Below are 17,333 nucleotides of genomic sequence, written 5' to 3' on the forward strand. Positions count from 1 at the left end.
AGACCATATGCTGGTGTTGTTGGCCCTGGGTTCCTCCTAATGCAAGACAATGCTAGACCTCATGTGGCTGGAGTGTGTCAGCAGTTCCTGCAAGAGGAAGGCATTGATGCTATGGACTGGCCCACCCGTTCCCCAGACCTAAATCCAATTGAGCACATCTGGGACATCATGTCTCGCTCCATCCACCAATGCCACATTGCACCACAGACTGTCCAGGAGTTGGCGGATGCTTTAGTCCAGGTCTGGGAGGAGATCCCTCAGGAGACCATCCGCCACCTCATCAGGAGCATGCCCAGGCATTGTAGGGAGGTCATACAGGCATGTGGAGGCCACACACACTACTGAGCCTCATTTTGACTTGTTTTAAGGACATTACATCAAAGTTGGATCAGCCTGTAGTGTGGTTTTCCACTTTAATTATGAGTGTGACTCCAAATCCAGACCTCCATCGGTTGATAAATTTGATTTCCATTGATCATTTTTGTGTGATTTTGTTGTCAGCACATTCAACTATGTAAATAAAAAAGTATTTAATAAGAATATTTCATTAATTCAGATCTAGGATGTGTTATTTTAGTGTTCCCTTTATTTTTTTGAGCAGTGTATATATTTGAAACCAAATACATTAGACATTAACCAAATACATACTACTAGTCAAGTAGTATTTTACTGGGCAACTTTCACTTTTTATTTAATAATTTTCTGTTAAGGTATCTTTTACTCAAGTATGACATTTGGGTACTTTTTTCCACCACTGCATACAGGCAACACAACAACTGAAGCCCGTTTCCTCATTCAACGTACATACAGGCAACACAACAACTGAAGCCTGTTTCCTCATTCAATGTACATACAAGCAACACAACAACTGAAGCCCGTTTCCTCATTCAACGTACATACAGGCAACACAACAACTGAAGCCCGTTTCCTCATTCAACGTACATACAAGCAACACAACAACTGAAGCCTGTTTCCTCATTCAACGTACATACAAGCAACACAACAACTGAAGCCCGTTTCCTCATTCAACGTACATACAGGCAACACAACAACTGAAGCCTGTTTCCTCATTCAACGTACATACAAGCAACACAACAACTGAAGCCCGTTTCCTCATTCAACGTACATACAGGCAACACAACAACTGAAGCCTGTTTCCTCATTCAATGTACATACAGGCAACACAACAACTGTAGAATGTTACCTCATTCAACGTACATACAAGCAACACAACAACTGTAGAATGTTACCTCATTCAACATACATACAGGCAACACAACAACTGTAGAATGTTACCTCATTCAATGTACATACAGGCAACACAACAACTGTAGAATGTTACCTCATTCAACATACATACAGGCAACACAACAACTGTAGAATGTTACCTCATTCAATGTACATACAGGCAACACAACAACTGTAGAATGTTACCTCATTCAATGTACATACAGGCAACACAACAACTGTAGAATGTTACCTCATTCAACATACATACAGGCAACACAACAACTGTAGAATGTTACCTCATTCAATGTACATACAGGCAACACAACAACTGTAGAATGTTACCTCATTCAATGTACATACAGGCAACACAACAACTGTAGAATGTTACCTCATTCAATGTACATACAGGCAACACAACAACTGTAGAATGTTACCTCATTCAACATACATACAGGCAACACAACAACTGTAGAATGTTACCTCATTCAATGTACATACAGGCAACACAACAACTGTAGAATGTTACCTCATTCAATGTACATACAGGCAACACAACAACTGTAGAATGTTACCTCATTCAACATACATACAGGCAACACAACAACTGTAGAATGTTACCTCATTCTTTGCTGCTATCTTGTCTCCTTTCTTCCAGCGTAGTACAGGTGTGAGAGCAGGCAGGTCATTGTCAAGATGTCCATCCACCACATGCTTCCCCAGGGTGTAGGCCACTTCAAAGGTGATGGCTGTGAACACGTCTTTCACGTCCTTCTGCAGAGAGACAGAGAGAAACAAAATGGCTGTTCAAGCACAATGTAATCTCGGAATCCAGAACCAAATCTTAAATGCTCGGTTTGTCATGAGAAAAGAGCTAAATGTTACCACCTAGAAAATAAATGCCTTTATCTTATGTTACCATCTGAACCTCTGAGTGGTTTTAAAATAGTTTCCTCCTGCTCTCTAGTAATCTCAACATGGACAGAGCCACCCAAACTTCAGGACTGGATCCTAGGTTCAGAAAAACACTCATGCCAACCTGAACTGTTCTGGCTCAGATATTTTCTCCACACATTCTCCTTTTCTGCTTGGATCCACCAACTATGGTGGATGCGTAACCAGAGCAGCCCAGTACAGCTCAGCCCAGTACAGCTCAGCCCAGCTCAGCTCAGCCAAGTACAGCTCAGCCCAGTACAGCTCAGCCCAGTACAGCTCAGCCCAGTACAGCTCAGCCCAGTACAGTTCAGCCCAGTACAGCTCAGCCCAGTAAAGCTCAGCCCAGTAAAGCTCAGCTCAGCCTAGTACAGCTCAGCCCAGTACAGCTCAGCCCAGTACAGCTCAGCCCAGTACAGCTCAGCCCAGTACAGCTCAGCCCAGTACAGCTCAGCCCAGTACAGCTCAGCTCAGCCTAGTAAAGCTCAGCCCAGTACAGCTCAGCCCAGTACAGCTCAGCCCAGTACAGCTCAGCCCAGTACAGCTCAGCCCAGTACAGTTCAGCCCAGTAAAGCTCAGCTCAGCCTAGTAAAGCTCAGCCCAGTACAGCTCAGCCCAGTACAGCTCAGGCCAGTACAGCTCAGCCCAGTACAGTTCAGCCCAGTAAAGCTCAGCTCAGCCTAGTAAAGCTCAGCCCAGCCTAGTAAAGCTCAGCCCAGCTCAGCTCAGCCCAGCCTTGGCTGGGCTCAGTAGTGTGAAGAAGGTAAAATGTAATACATTTCATAATAAACACCTGGCATTGCATTGGCCTGTGCTCTACACTATCTTTTTCTCTGTGAGGCCACACAACCTGAGAGAACCATAGAGAAAGTGTTCCTTTTGGCACGGGACTTGGAAACAAAAAGCTCCTGAATATGATCAAACCCTACATCCTCATTAGAGAATACTGTTGGAAAGGGGACACGAGAAAATCACATCTTTGTCTTTCTCGCTTTTCTTTCATCTATCTCTCCTGTCCATCACACTTCACTCACTCTGTACTTTGAAGAGCTAGAGACTCTCTGATGGTGATGGGTTTGGCTCCATCGTGTACTGTCTCGTACTACCAACAGACCGGGAAAACTCACACAAGCTGATGCTTAACAGAAAACAAGTGTTTATCTTTGCCCCATACTAGTGTCTGGCAGCTTGGAGCCAAACCCCTTATGTAAACACAGATGGGTTCACTTTCTTTTTCTTTCCGGTGGGGGGTCTCTCTCTCCATCTCTCTCCGTCCGTCCGTCTCTCTCCCAATTTCCATTCTTTTATCGCTCCATTTTACACCGTTCGTCAACCCACCCACCCCCATCCTCTTCAGGTCATTTAGGAGGGCTGAAGTTCTGTCTGGTTGGATTAACACATTAGCCCACACATACTGCAACACACACACACTGACATCCTCTGTGGAGAGGCGACTGTCTGCTACCTAGCAACTTGAGAGAGTTATGGCAGGAAAGAGGAACAGTGTTGTAATGAGTAGGACATGAATGGACAGAAACAGGCCTGGTTACGGGGCTTATTCCTCCATGGGGAGGGATACTATAATCAACAGAAACAGGCCTGGTTACAGGGCTTATTCCTCCATGGGGAGGGATACAATAATCAACAGAAACAGGCCTGGTTACAGGGCTTATTCCTCCATGGGGAGGGATATAATAATCAACAGAAACAGGCCTGGTTACAGGGCTTATTCCTCCATGGGGAGGGATACAATACTGCAGCCCGTCCCCATGATCGCCATGAGTCAAATTGTAAAATTCACTAAAAGTTTTTGTGAATTATCCTCTTAGTAGTATAGCTTACTTTGTCAAGCTTCTGGTAACGCACAGATAGAAATATACCAAGATATGTAGTCTTCTTACTGTGCTTTATCTGCTTTACTGTTTGTCATTGAATAAGTTTGCTAATTATGTCATTGTACTGTATGATTGAAGTATTTCTTTGTTAAATGTCACATTAAACAGAACACAAATATCATTGAATATATACTGAACAAAAATAAAGGCAACATACAACAATATCTAAGATTTTACTAAGTTACAGTTCATATAGGGAAATCATTCCATTTAAATGAATTAAGCCCTAATCTATGGATTTCACAAGACAAATACCTTTAAAAGTAGGGGTGTGGAACACAAAACCAGTCAGTATCTGGTGTTACCAACATTTGTCTCATGCAACACGACACATCTCCTTCTCATAGAGTTGATCAAGCTGTTGGTTGTGGCCTGTGGAATTGTCAGGAACTGGAACACGCTGTCGTACACATCAATCCAGAGCATCCCAAACATACCCAACGGGTGAAACGTCTGGTGAGTATGCAGGCCATGGAGGAACTGGGACATTTTCAGCTTCCAGGAATTGTGTACAGATCCTTGCGATATGAGGTGATGGCGGCGGAAACGCTGACATCTGTTCACAACGTTGACATCAGCAAACCGCTCTCCCACACGACGCCATACACGCGGTCTGCGGTTGTCAGGCCGGTTAGACATACTGCCAAATTCTTTAAAACGACATTGGAGGCAGCTTATGTTAAATTAATATTCAATTCTCTGGCAACAGCTCTGGTGGGCATAACTGCAGTCAGTATGCCAATTGAATGCTCCCTCGAAACTTGAGACATCTGTGGCATTTTGTTATGTGACAAAACTGCTCATTTTAGAGGGTCCTTTTATTGTCCCCATCACGAGGTGCACCTGTGTAATGATCATGCCGTTTAAATCAACTTCTTGATATTCCACACCTGTCAGGTGGATGGATTATCTTGGTAAAGAAGAAATGCTCACTAAAATGGATGTAAACAAATTTGTGCACAAAATCAGAGAATCCTTGGGATCTTTTATTTCAGCTCATGAAACATGCGACGAACTCTTCACATGTTGTGTTTATATTTTTGTTCAGTGTAATTTGCTGGGTTTGGTTCCCAACCTTCCATATACTAAACAATGGGGACGAGCACCTCCCCATCGAGGAGGCTGAAGTGGAGCTTCAAGTTCCTTGGTGTCCAAATCACTAAGGACTTAAAATGGCCCTCATACGCGCATATTCGTGAAAAACCTCCGCCTCAGGAGGTTGAAAAGGTTTGGCCTGGGCTACATCTGAGTTGATCCTTCTATTTTATTTATTTACATTTTTGCACTGTCTCTATGCACCCTCACAGGACTCTACACACTGACAATACAACACACACACGCACTTCACTTGCTCACACACACAACACGCACACACATTTATACTGACTCTACACTCATGCACCCACTCATATAGAATCATCATATACGCTGCTACTACTCTGTTTATCATATATCCTGATGCCTAGTCCCCTTACCCCTGTACATATCTACCCCTCTCACTCCACTGGAACTGGAACTGACCCTGTATGTACTATGGTTACGTACTTCCTCATGTCTTTTTGTTCTACCTTAAGTTATTTTTAGTATTACACTGTTATTGATTAGAGCTTGGAAGAAAGGCATTTCCCTGTACTTGTGCATGTGACATCAGAACTTGAAACACACAGCATGGACGTACACTACCGTTCAAAAGTTTGGGGTCACTAAGAAATGTCCTTGTTTTTGAAAGAAAAGCACTTTTTGTCCATTAAAATAATATCAAATTGATCAGAAATAGAGTGTAGACATTGGTAAGGTTGTAGATGAAGAGGCGACTCAGGAATGCTGGCCTACTAGGCAGAGTTGCAAAGAAAAAGCCGTATCTCAGACTGGCCAATAAAAAGAAAAGATTAAGATGGGCAAAAGAACACAGAACACAACGAAAGAACACAACACTCTGCCCAGTAGGCCAGCATCCCTGAGTCACCTCTTCGTCTACAACATTAACAATGTCTACACTGTATTTCTGATCAATGTGATGTTATTTTAATGGACAATTTTTAAAAATGTTCTTTCAAAAACAAGGACATTTCTAAGTGACTCCAAACTTTTGAACAGTAGTGTATTCACACGCATAAAACACGCACGCAGCATAAACAGGCACGCACGCAGGCATAAACAGGCACGCAGGCATAAACAGGTACGCAGGCATAAACAGGCACGCAGGCATAAACAGGCACGCAGGCATAAACAGTCACGCAGGCATAAACAGGCACGCACGCAGGCATAAACAGGCACGCAGGCATAAACAGGTATGCAGGCATAAACAGGCACGCAGGCATAAACAGGCACGCAGGCATAAACAGGCACGCAGGCATAAATAGGCACGCAGGCATAAACAGGCACACACGCATAAACACGCACACACGCATAAACACGCACACATGCATAAACACGCACACACGCATAAACACGCACACATGCATAAACACGCACACATGCATAAACACGCACACACGCATAAACACGCACACACGCATAAACACGCACACATGCATAAACACGCACACACGCATAAACACGCACACATGCATAAACACGCACACACGCATAAACACGCACACATGCATAAACATAAACACACACACAGGTCGTGTACTGTTTGAGAGAGGGGCTGGCCTTTCACGTTCCCAGTGGTGTTTAGAGCTAAATGCTTCAAATAGCCCCTGTCCAGTGGCCTCTGAGTGAACCTACCTCCAGGGACCAGTCAGCCACAGGCCAGTGTCCCCACATTCAGCTACAGCCCAGCACTCCAACACTAAAGGACTTAAATGGAGTTGTTGCAAAACATTAAACATAACTAGTGTTTGTTGTGTGAACTCTTGGAATTCTAAATGCCCTTTAAGTAAGTAGGGAAATAAAGAGTTGTAGTCCCTGGTAGCCATTAGGACCTTCATTAAACAACAACTTAGACTAGTTTAGAGGTCTTTCCACTAGATCTTGTCAAACAGAGACTGTTTTATTGTGGGAGACGGAGACAGAGCCCGGGTCCCAAATGGCACCTTCTTCCTTATACAGTATAGTACACTACTATAAGACCTGGTCAAAAGTAGTGCACTATATAGGGAATAGGGTGCCATTTGGAATAGAACCACTTCCCAAACCCAGAGTCAGGAACAGAACTATGCCTGGCTGGATTCTGAGAAAGAGCAGCAGGACTCACATCACATCCCCTTTTATATTAGGAAACAGTGGAGGTCATTGGTAAGCCTTCTTTGGCCCAAGCTTTTATCAGGCAGTTATTAATGTTTGCCATACCACCCCACCTCGACCCCTGCCTCCCAAGCCCCCCAGTCTCCCCCCCAGCCCTAGTTCCAGGCTCCTACCTCACACTGACCCCCCAGCCTCCTACCACAGCCTTTCAAACCCAGCTCCCCAACCTTACATAGTCCACTACTCCAGCCTCCCACCCCAGCTCCAGCTCCCTCCCAGTGCTGCTGTTAACTGCTGTATTTATAGAACACAGGAGTTCCTGAGCTCCAACTGAAACTGAGACCTACTGGGCGTTAACAGACTGTTGCCTTTAATTGTGTCAATAGAATGTACCCACACAACAACTGGTCCTTACATACAGGTACCGGTCACAAACACACACACTAACACACATACACACCGAGGGCACACACACCGGTCACAGCGCTGCACACACACACACGAGAGACAGCATGGCAACAGGTCACTCTATAGTGAAAGGCTGCCATTGTATGAACCAACACTCGTTTGTACTCAGACGCCTCAGGGAGGGTCTGTTTCATTCAATTGTGCCTTTTCACATCGGACGGAACACAAGCACTGATGGAGAATGAGTTTCTGTTCTTTAGAATGAGTTTCTGTTCTATAGAATGAGTTTCTGTTCTTTAGAGTTTCTGTTCTTTAGAATGAGTTTCTGTTCTATAGAATGAGTTTCTGTTCTATAGAATGAGTTTCTGTTCTATAGAATGAGTTTCTGTTCTATAGAATGAGTTTCTGTTCTATAGAATGAGTTTCTGTTCTATAGAATGAGTTTCTGTTCTTTAGAATGAGTTTCTGTTCTTTAGAATGAGTTTCTGTTCTTTAGAATGAGTTTCTGTTTTATAGAATGAGTTTCTGTTCTTTAGAATGAGTTTCTGTTCTTTAGAATGAGTTTCTGTTCTTTAGAATGAGTTTCTGTTCTTTAGAATGAGTTTCTGTTCTATAGAATGAGTTTCTGTTCTATAGAATGAGTTTCTGTTCTTTAGAATGATTTTCTGTTCTTTAGAATGAGTTTCTGTTCTTTAGAATGAATTTCTGTTCTTTAGAATGAGTTTCTGTTTTATAGAATGAGTTTCTGTTTTATAGAATGAGTTTCTGTTCTTTAGAATGAGTTTCTGTTCTTTAGAATGAGTTTATGTTCTATAGAATGAGTTTCTGTACTATAGAATCAGTTTCTGTACTATAGAATAAGCTTCTGTTCTTTAGAATGAGTTTCTGTTCTATAGAATGAGTTTCTGTTCTATAGAATGAGTTTCTGTTCTATAGAATGCGTTTCTGTTCTTCAGAACGAGTTTCTGTTCTTTAGAACGAGTTTCTGTTCTATAGAACGAGTTTCTGTTCTATAGAATGAGTTTATGTTCTATAGAATGAGTTTCTGTTCTATAGAATGAGTTTCTGTTCTATATAATCCGTTTCTGTACTATAGAATCAGTTTCTGTTCTTTAGAATGAGTGTGTTCTTTAGAGTTTCTGTTCTTTAGAATGAGTTTCTGTTCTTTAGGATGATTTTCTGTTCTATAGAATGAGTTTCTGTTCTATAGAATGAGTTTCTGTTCTTTAGAATGAGTTTCTGTTCTTTAGAATACGTTTCTGTTCTTTAGAATCCATTTCTGTACTATAGAATCCGTTTCTGTACTATAGAATCAGTTTCTGTTCTTTAGAATGAGTTTCTGTTCTATAGAATGAGTTTCTGTTCTATAGAATGAGTTTCTGTTCTATAGAATGAGTTTCTGTTCTTTAGAATGAGTTTCTGTTCTTTAGAATGAGTTTCTTTTCTATAGAATCCATTTCTGTACTATAGAATCAGTTTCTCTACTATAGAATCAGTTTCTGTACTATAGAATCCGTTTCTGTTCTTTAGAATGAGTTTCTGTTCTACAGAATCAGTTTCTGTTCTATAGAATCAGTTTCTGTGCTATAGAATCAGTTTCTGTTCTATAGAATCAGTTTCTGTTCTATAGAACGAGTTTCTGTTCTATAGAACGAGTTTCTGTTCTATAGAATGAGTTTCTGTACTATAGAATCAGTTTCTGTACTATAGAATGAGTTTCTGTACTATAGAATGAGTTTCTGTTCTTTAGAATGAGTTTCTGTTCTTTAGAATAAGTTTCTGTTCTATAGAATCCATTTCTGTACTATAGAATCAGTTTCTCTACTATAGAATCAGTTTCTGTTCTTTAGAATGAGTTTCTGTTCTATAGAATGAGTTTCTGTTCTATAGAATGAGTTTCTGTTCTATAGAATGAGTTTATGTTCTATAGAATGAGTTTCTTTTCTATAGAATCCATTTCTGAACTATAGAATGAGTTTCTGTACTATAGAATGAGTTTCTGTTCTATAGAATGAGTTTCTGTTCTATAGAATGAGTTTGTTCTATAGAATCAGTTTCTGTTCTATAGAATCAGTTTCTCTTCTATAGAATCAGTTTATCTTCTATAGAATCAGTTTCTGTTCTTTAGAATGAGTTTATGTACTATAGAATCAGTTTCTGTTCTATAGAATGAGTTTCTGTTCTTTAGAATGAGTTTCTGCTCTTTAGAATGAGTTTCTGTTCTTTAGAATGAGTTTCTGTTCTTTAGAATGAGTTTGTTCTATATAATCTGTTTCTGTACTATAGAATCAGTTTCTGTTCTTTAGAATGAGTTTCTGCTCTTTAGAATGAGTTTGTGTTCTTTAGAATGAGTTTCTGTTCTTTCGAGTTTCTGTTCTTTCGAGTTTCTGTTCTTTAGAATGAGTTTCTGTTCTTTAGAATGAGTTTCTGTTCTTTAGAATGAGTTTCTGTTCTATAGAATGAGTTTCTGTTCTATAGAATGAGTTTCTGTTCTTTAGAATGAGTTTCTGTTCTATAGAATGAGTTTATGTTCTATAGAATGAGTTTATGTTCTATAGAATGAGTTTCTGTTCTATAGAATGAGTTTCTGTTCTTTAGAATGAGTTTGTTCTATAGAATGAGTTTCTGTTCTATAGAATGACTTTCTGTTCTATATAATGAGTTTCTGTTCTATATAATGAGTTTATGTTCTTTAGAATGAGTTTCTTTTCTATAGAATCCATTTCTGTACTATAGAATGAGTTTCTGTACTATAGAATGAGTTTCTGTTCTATAGAATGAGTTTGTTCTATAGAATCAGTTTCTGTTCTATAGAATCAGTTTCTCTTCTATAGAATCAGTTTCTGTTCTTTAGAATGAGTTTATGTACTATAGAATCAGTTTCTGTTCTATAGAATGAGTTTCTGTTCTTTAGAATGAGTTTCTGCTCTTTAGAATGAGTTTCTGTTCTTTAGAATGAGTTTCTGTTCTTTAGAATGAGTTTCTGTTCTTTAGAATGAGTTTGTTCTATATAATCTGTTTCTGTACTATAGAATGAGTTTCTGTTCTATAGAATGAGTTTGTGGTCTTTAGAATGAGTTTCTATTCTTTCGAGTTTCTGTTCTTTCGAGTTTCTGTTCTTTCGAGTTTCTGTTCTTTCAAGTTTCTGTTCTTTCGAGTTTTTGTTCTTTCGAGTTTCTGTTCTTTCGAGTTTCTGTTCTTTCGAGTTTCTGTTCTTTAGAATGAGTTTCTGTTCTTTAGAATGTGTTTCTGTTCTATAGAATGAGTTTCTGTTCTATAGAATGAGTTTCTGTTCTTTAGAATGAGTTTCTGTTCTATAGAATGAGATTCTGTTCTATAGAATGAGTTTCTGTTCTTTAGAATGAGTTACTGTTCTATAGAATGAGTTTCTGTTCTATAGAATGAGTTTCTGTTCTATAGAATGAGTTTCTGTTCTATATAATGAGTTTCTGTTCTATATAATGAGTTTCTGTTCTATAGAATCAGTTTCTGTTCTATAGAATCAGTTTCTGTTCTATAGAATCAGTTTCTGACCTATATAATGAGTTTCTGTTCTATAGAATGAGTTTCTGTTCTATAGAACGAGTTTCTGTTCTATAGAACGAGTTTCTGTTCTTTAGAACATATTATTACAATAAAAAGTTACAACAGTCATCAAGGAAAGCTTCAACTCATAAATACACAGTCATAAAACAGAGAGAGAGTTTAAAGATTGAGGAGTTCATGTGACATACTGGAGGTTCACGTTTATCCCCAGAGAGAGATTGAAAGGAGGAGAGAGGAAGAGAGAGCGAGAGAAAGAGACCGTTTGAGTGAGTGAGAGGGAGGGAGGATACATTGCCAATAAACCAGGGTCCATGTCCCCTAGCTCAACAGCAGGCACTACTCTGTGACTAGTCACTTAAACTACCTTTCTTCGTCATCGGACAAGTTGATCTACCATCCAGTTGTTTACAATATAGGCCTACTTACAATATATACTGAACAAAAACAAACGCAACATGTAACAATTTCAACTATTTTACTGAGTTACAGTTCATATTTGGAAATCAGTCAATTGAAATAAATTCATTAGGCCCTTATCTATAGAATTCACATGACTGGGCAGGGGCTCCTATAACTATAAACTACTTGTAATTTGACTATGTTTCATGGCATTTCAATCAACCTGGGAGCAATTCTCAGGCAGTATATATAGCTTTATTTTTGTTTTCAGTTTGATAACAGTGGACAAAATGACTACTTAGGATACTGACAATTTGCTACTCTTTACTGTAGTTTAAGGATTGTTATACCCGGAACGATTTACCCACACAGGCACAGCAGCCTAAGCCCGGGAACTTCTCTCACACTCACATGCAGTGGCGGGTTTAGGTTTGGGCGACATGGGCAGCCGCTGAGGGCAGCACGGAGCACCCACACAAAAAAATCTGAATGGTGACATTTGCGCGATCTGTTTTCTATCGCTCATTTGCACATCACGTCAATGATATCAGGTCACCGTGTGGGACTGTGGGTCAATTAACCTTGTCGGAGTAGGCACCCTGATTCTAGTTTGTAAGCTAGGCAGGCTACTGCCTGAAAAAGTTTCCCATTCAGAAGTACAAGATGGGGAGGGGGGTAGGTTGACCTCAGGTCTCCCCACTAGAAGCCCAAGGTAGGGGGAGTGGGGGAATCTATCAAATAGCGCACCTCTAACTTTGTACAGTACTAACGCAATTAGTCAAATCAGTCACACTACGAAATGCTACCAAATAAACCACAATAAACCATAAACCACGCCCAGGGAGCCATACAAGCTAGAACCACCACTGCTCACATGCATAGCTGATCAGCAAGATGGCAGCACCCCAAGCCTCCCCTTCATGTTCTCACTCTCCCTCTCTCCGTCACAGTGGGTGCGGGTAGGATGATGTCAGCCTGTTCAAAGCTCTGATCCTCTCTCGCTCTCTCCCTATCACAAGCACACAAAACTTCCTTTAGAGCCTTTAAAGGGCAGAGCAAGGGAATTGCATATTTGAGTTGATATATTATTTATTTCCGGTCTACAATGCAGCTTGTTTCTAATGAAAAGTAGTAACTGAAGGTTTCAATTCAAATACATCTTTAGGAGATGGTTTTCCAGACCAGATTAAGCATAATATAGACCTGGACAAAAAAAATCATGCTTAATGGAGATTCAACATTGAAAGCACTTCATATTCCAGGAGTAGCCTTAATATTGGTTAAAACAAACCTACAAGAACAGCTGGAGAAACTGAAGAAGTAAATATCTCCACGGTGATCTTGTGAATGGGGTTAGTGGAAATAAACTTTGAGTGATTAATGGGACTCACTCCCTCTGAGGTGCTAAAGAAGATCGACACTATTTGAAATATCTCATGACAAGTATTTCCGTTAACAACTTGCACATATGGGGGACATACGTTAGTTAAGCATCTTATCTGGCTTCGTCTTCCCATTGCCTCCCAGAGGAGTGAGGCAAGAGTCAGACCATTCCTGACCTGGCCCAGGCCAGTCTTAAGTTCTTTACCAGATATCTACCCAGGCCAGACCTGGGTTCAAATACTATTTTGAATATTTTAAGTACTTTCAATATTTCCTTCAGCCTGCCTCAGTATGCCAGATGTGAGGGATTTGCACCTTTTTAACATGTCTATTGGTTCCATCAGCCAGACAAGCTCAATCAAGACAAACTAAAGTATTTCAAATTATTTCAAATAGTATTTGAAGCCAGGCCTGCTACAGGTTACTGGTGAGGCTAGGACAGGCTTCAGCTGGTCCCAATCCTCATATGGAACCAATATAATACAGTCCCTAAAGGAAAGGACATGATTGGTGGGGAAGCTTGAAGGCATAATAGTGTGGTAGCGGTGGACGAGAAGGAAGAGAAGGAAATGTTCCTCTTCTCAAAATGAAAGTCTACGAGTGAAGCAGGCTTTTATCATGACTTGCCAATACTGCTAAATGGATTGACAATAATCATACCATTCAACATCAGCCACCGAACATTTTTTCCTTCCAGATATTAGTTTGAATGTTATAAGTTATAATAGGCACCCGCCCTGACACAGACCCTTACTCTACCCTTCTACTTCAGTAGACTCAGCCAGGAGAGAATAGCCGAGTCTACTCTGGCATAGTGTTAGAAGTAGAGGTGGAAACATTTCTCAGATCACACTCCAGGTTTACGCACCAACTTGAACCCCATAATAATTCACGGATGGGTTCTCATTCTTGATGTATGACTCTGTGTACAGAAGCACTTTGTTTTCACCAAACAAATCATACTGACGAACAACGGATTTTTCACTGGATAGATGTCATGCCAACACACACACTCCTGTCAAAATGCGATGCCATCCCATTTTATCTGGTATTTCCAGTGCTTATCTTTATAGCTGATAGGTTTAATGTCCCTACATGACATTTAGTTATCCTAGTGTACATAATGGCTAATGTTACTGTACATGACAGGTCATCTTTTAAATGATGATGACAAGAAAACTAACATACTCCATACTCATTGATCAATAGTTCAAATGAAAAGCAATAGTCTCTCTCAAGTTGATATGCACGTTTCTCCTCCTTTCAAATCACTGGGCTTTTGTGTCTGTGATATTTGTTGTGATAACAAGGAGCATTAAAGGGAAATATAAGATAAGTTCTGACTTCTAGTTGATGTTAAATATCATGGGTGCTGCTGTAACTGTTTTACCATAGCAAACATAAACAAACAAAACTCTGTCCCAAATGGCACCCGATTCCGTACAGTTGTAGGATCTTAATTTGATCACTCTTCTGTTGCTGAGAATTTGCAAACTTGTATTGTATTCAAGGTTTAAAAAGGCTTCCAAAGTTTGTCATTTAATCTTTAAAATGTCAGATTTGATTTGCTTTAACGAAAAATGTATCAACCCCTACAAAAATGTTCCATTAACAATAATCCACATAATAATTCACATTTCTGCAGTATTATTTTCCTGCTGTAGAAAACTGGATCAAATTAAGATCCTACAGCTGTATCAAGTGAACTTCTTTTGAGCAGAGCCCTATTGGCCATGGTCAAAAGTACTAGGGTACTAATGGGGTACAATTTGGAACCTATCCTCTGCCTGGCTGAAGAAAGGAATTAGAAGGGAATATTGGAAGTGAGCACTTTAGAGCAGGGTTTCTTAAATGATGGGTTGGGACCCAAAGTGTGCCCTGGACATGTGAGAGGAGGGTCGTGAGTTATGAGAATACATCTACAATCACACACTCGTAGGTAGGATGATTTGGGTCACGGAAGGAAGGTCAATGTTTCATTTGGGTCTCGAACTGAAAAGGTTTGAAGAGCAACTTTCACGAAAAAAAACATGTTAACTAAGCCTAAACCAGATGTTTTAGGCTTAGTTATAGTCAAACATGAAAAGTTATATATTTTAGTTGTAAATGTAGCTCTTTTTGCCCCTAGTGGTTCAACTACCATTGAAATTGTGATGTAGAGGCCCACAGATTTCTAACTCTGAAAAGTGAAAGCAGACCTGTGAGAGGTGTCCCCCTGGGAGTAGTTGTAGGTTTGTATACAGTACCAAAGACCAATCTGTGAGTTAATTTGACCATTGGAAAAAGAGCTACTGCGTAAATACTGCAATGCGGGTTGGATTGAATTGAGCCCCTAATTTTCATTTTCAATGTAATGATTGCACTTTTCTTCCCAACACAATACTGTGATAAATGTGAGTCCACATTTCAAATATTTATTTTGCACCCAATGGGGAATTGGAATAGTGGCAATAGGAACTGGGCACCTTACCACTGTGTGTTAACTGTCCAGAACTGTATTTGCTCGCAATGCACATCATTTTATTATCAGAGCATGCCAGTGGACTTCTGGTAAGTATGCTTTAGTGAGAAAGTGTTGGGATCAGGTGCAACTACGTTAACCCACCTCCAAAATGAAAATGTATGAGCAATTCCCCCCACTCACAACTTCTCACCTGAATGCATTGTTTGTATTTTTGAGTGAAGGGGTTGGGCAAAGGCTGAAATTGGGGCTGAGAGTTACCCTTTAAGAACCCCTGCTTTAGAGGAATATAACTTCAACAGCAGGAACATGTACCATCTGTGTGTGTGTGTGTGTGTGTGTGTGTGTGCGCTCTCAACAGGAAACGTGAACCATCTGTGAAGTTGTCCCAGGAGGCTAGTCCAGCATACAGAACTATCTACCTCCCACTCTTGACACAACAACACATAACATTCCGTCACAACACACACACAAACGTATGCATGCAAGTACGTGCACAAACTCCATTCGAAATCCGAGCATAGAAAGCCTCCCCCACAAACATTGCACATCACTAAGTAACCTACCTAACACTACCCTCTCTAAAGCAACGGCCCCTGGGCTCATCACAGCAGTGGTTCCCATTAGGGACTATTGTATGGTTGCGTCCCAAACGGCACCCTATTCCCTAGTGCACTACTTCCGGTCAAAAGCTGTGCACTATGTAGGGAATAGGGTGTCATTTAGGACGCATCCATACAATAGTCCCTAATGGGAACCACTGCTGTGATGAGCCCAGGGGCTGTATGTATCAACCATCTCAGAGTAGGTGTGCTGATCTATGATCAAATCAAATTTTATTGGTCACATACACGTGATTAGCAGATGTTATTGTGGGTGTAGCGAAATGCTTGTGCATCTGGCTCCGACAGTGCATTAATATCTAACAAGTAATATCTAACAAATTACACAACATATACCCAATACACACAAATCTAAGTAAAAATAAATTAAGACTATATACACATATGGACGAGCGATGTCAGAGCGGAGCGGACTAAGATACAGTAGAATAGTAAAGAATACTGTATATACATATGAGATGAGAATGCCAGATATGTAAACATTACTAAAGTGACTAATGTTCCATTCCTTAAAGTGGCCAGTGATTTCAAGTCTGTGTATATAGGGCAGCAGCCTCTAATGTACTAGTGATGGTTATTTAACAGTCTGATGGCCTTGAGATTGAAAAGCAGCTTCTGTCTCTCGGTCCCAGCTTTGATGCACCTGTACTGACCTCGCCTTCTGGATGATAGCGGGGTGAACAGGCAGTGGCTCGGGTGGTTGATGTCCTTGATGATCCTTTTGGCCTTCCTGTGTCATCGGGTGGTGTAGGTGTCCTGGGGGGCGGGTAGTTTGCCCCCGGTAATGCGTTGGGCAGACCGCAGCACCCTCTGGAGAGCCTTGCGGTTGCGGTTGGTGCAGTTTCTGTACCAGACGGTGATACAGCCCAACAGGATGCTTTCAATTGTGCATCTGTAAAGGTTGTGAGGGTTTTAGGTGACAAGCCAAATTTCTTTGAAGAAGGCGCTCTGTTGCCTCAAGCTTAATTATGAGCTTGGAGGGTACTATGGTTTTGAATGCTGAGCTATAGTCAATAAACAGAATTCTTACCAAGGCATTCCTCTTGTCCAGATGGGATAGGGCAGTGTGCAGAGTGATGGTGATTGCATTGTCTGTGGATCTATTGGGGTGGTAAGCAAATTGAAGTGGGTCTAGGGTGTCAGGTAAGGTGGAGGTGATATGATCCTTGACTAGTCTCTCAAAGCACTTCATGATGACAGAAGTGAGTGCTACAGGCGGTAGACATTTAGTTCAGTTACCTTTGCCTTCTGGGGTACAGGAACAAT

At 40.8% G+C, this 17,333-nt stretch overlaps 1 protein-coding gene across 2 annotated transcripts in view; it reads right to left on the reverse strand.

The window, feature by feature from the left end:
- itga9 (integrin, alpha 9) overlaps positions 1 to 17,333 on the reverse strand; it is a 160,029-nt gene that overhangs the window by 49,330 nt on the left and 93,366 nt on the right. For both annotated transcript variants that reach the window (XM_042306211.1, XM_042306212.1), the window contains exon 16: positions 1,849 to 2,001. In XM_042306211.1, the coding sequence (XP_042162145.1) occupies positions 1,849 to 2,001 (153 nt within the window). The remainder of the gene's footprint in view (positions 1 to 1,848; positions 2,002 to 17,333) is intronic.

The sequence above is a fragment of the Oncorhynchus tshawytscha genome, linkage group LG25 (genome assembly GCF_018296145.1).
Source record: "Oncorhynchus tshawytscha isolate Ot180627B linkage group LG25, Otsh_v2.0, whole genome shotgun sequence".
Taxonomy (NCBI): Eukaryota; Metazoa; Chordata; class Actinopteri; order Salmoniformes; family Salmonidae; genus Oncorhynchus; species Oncorhynchus tshawytscha.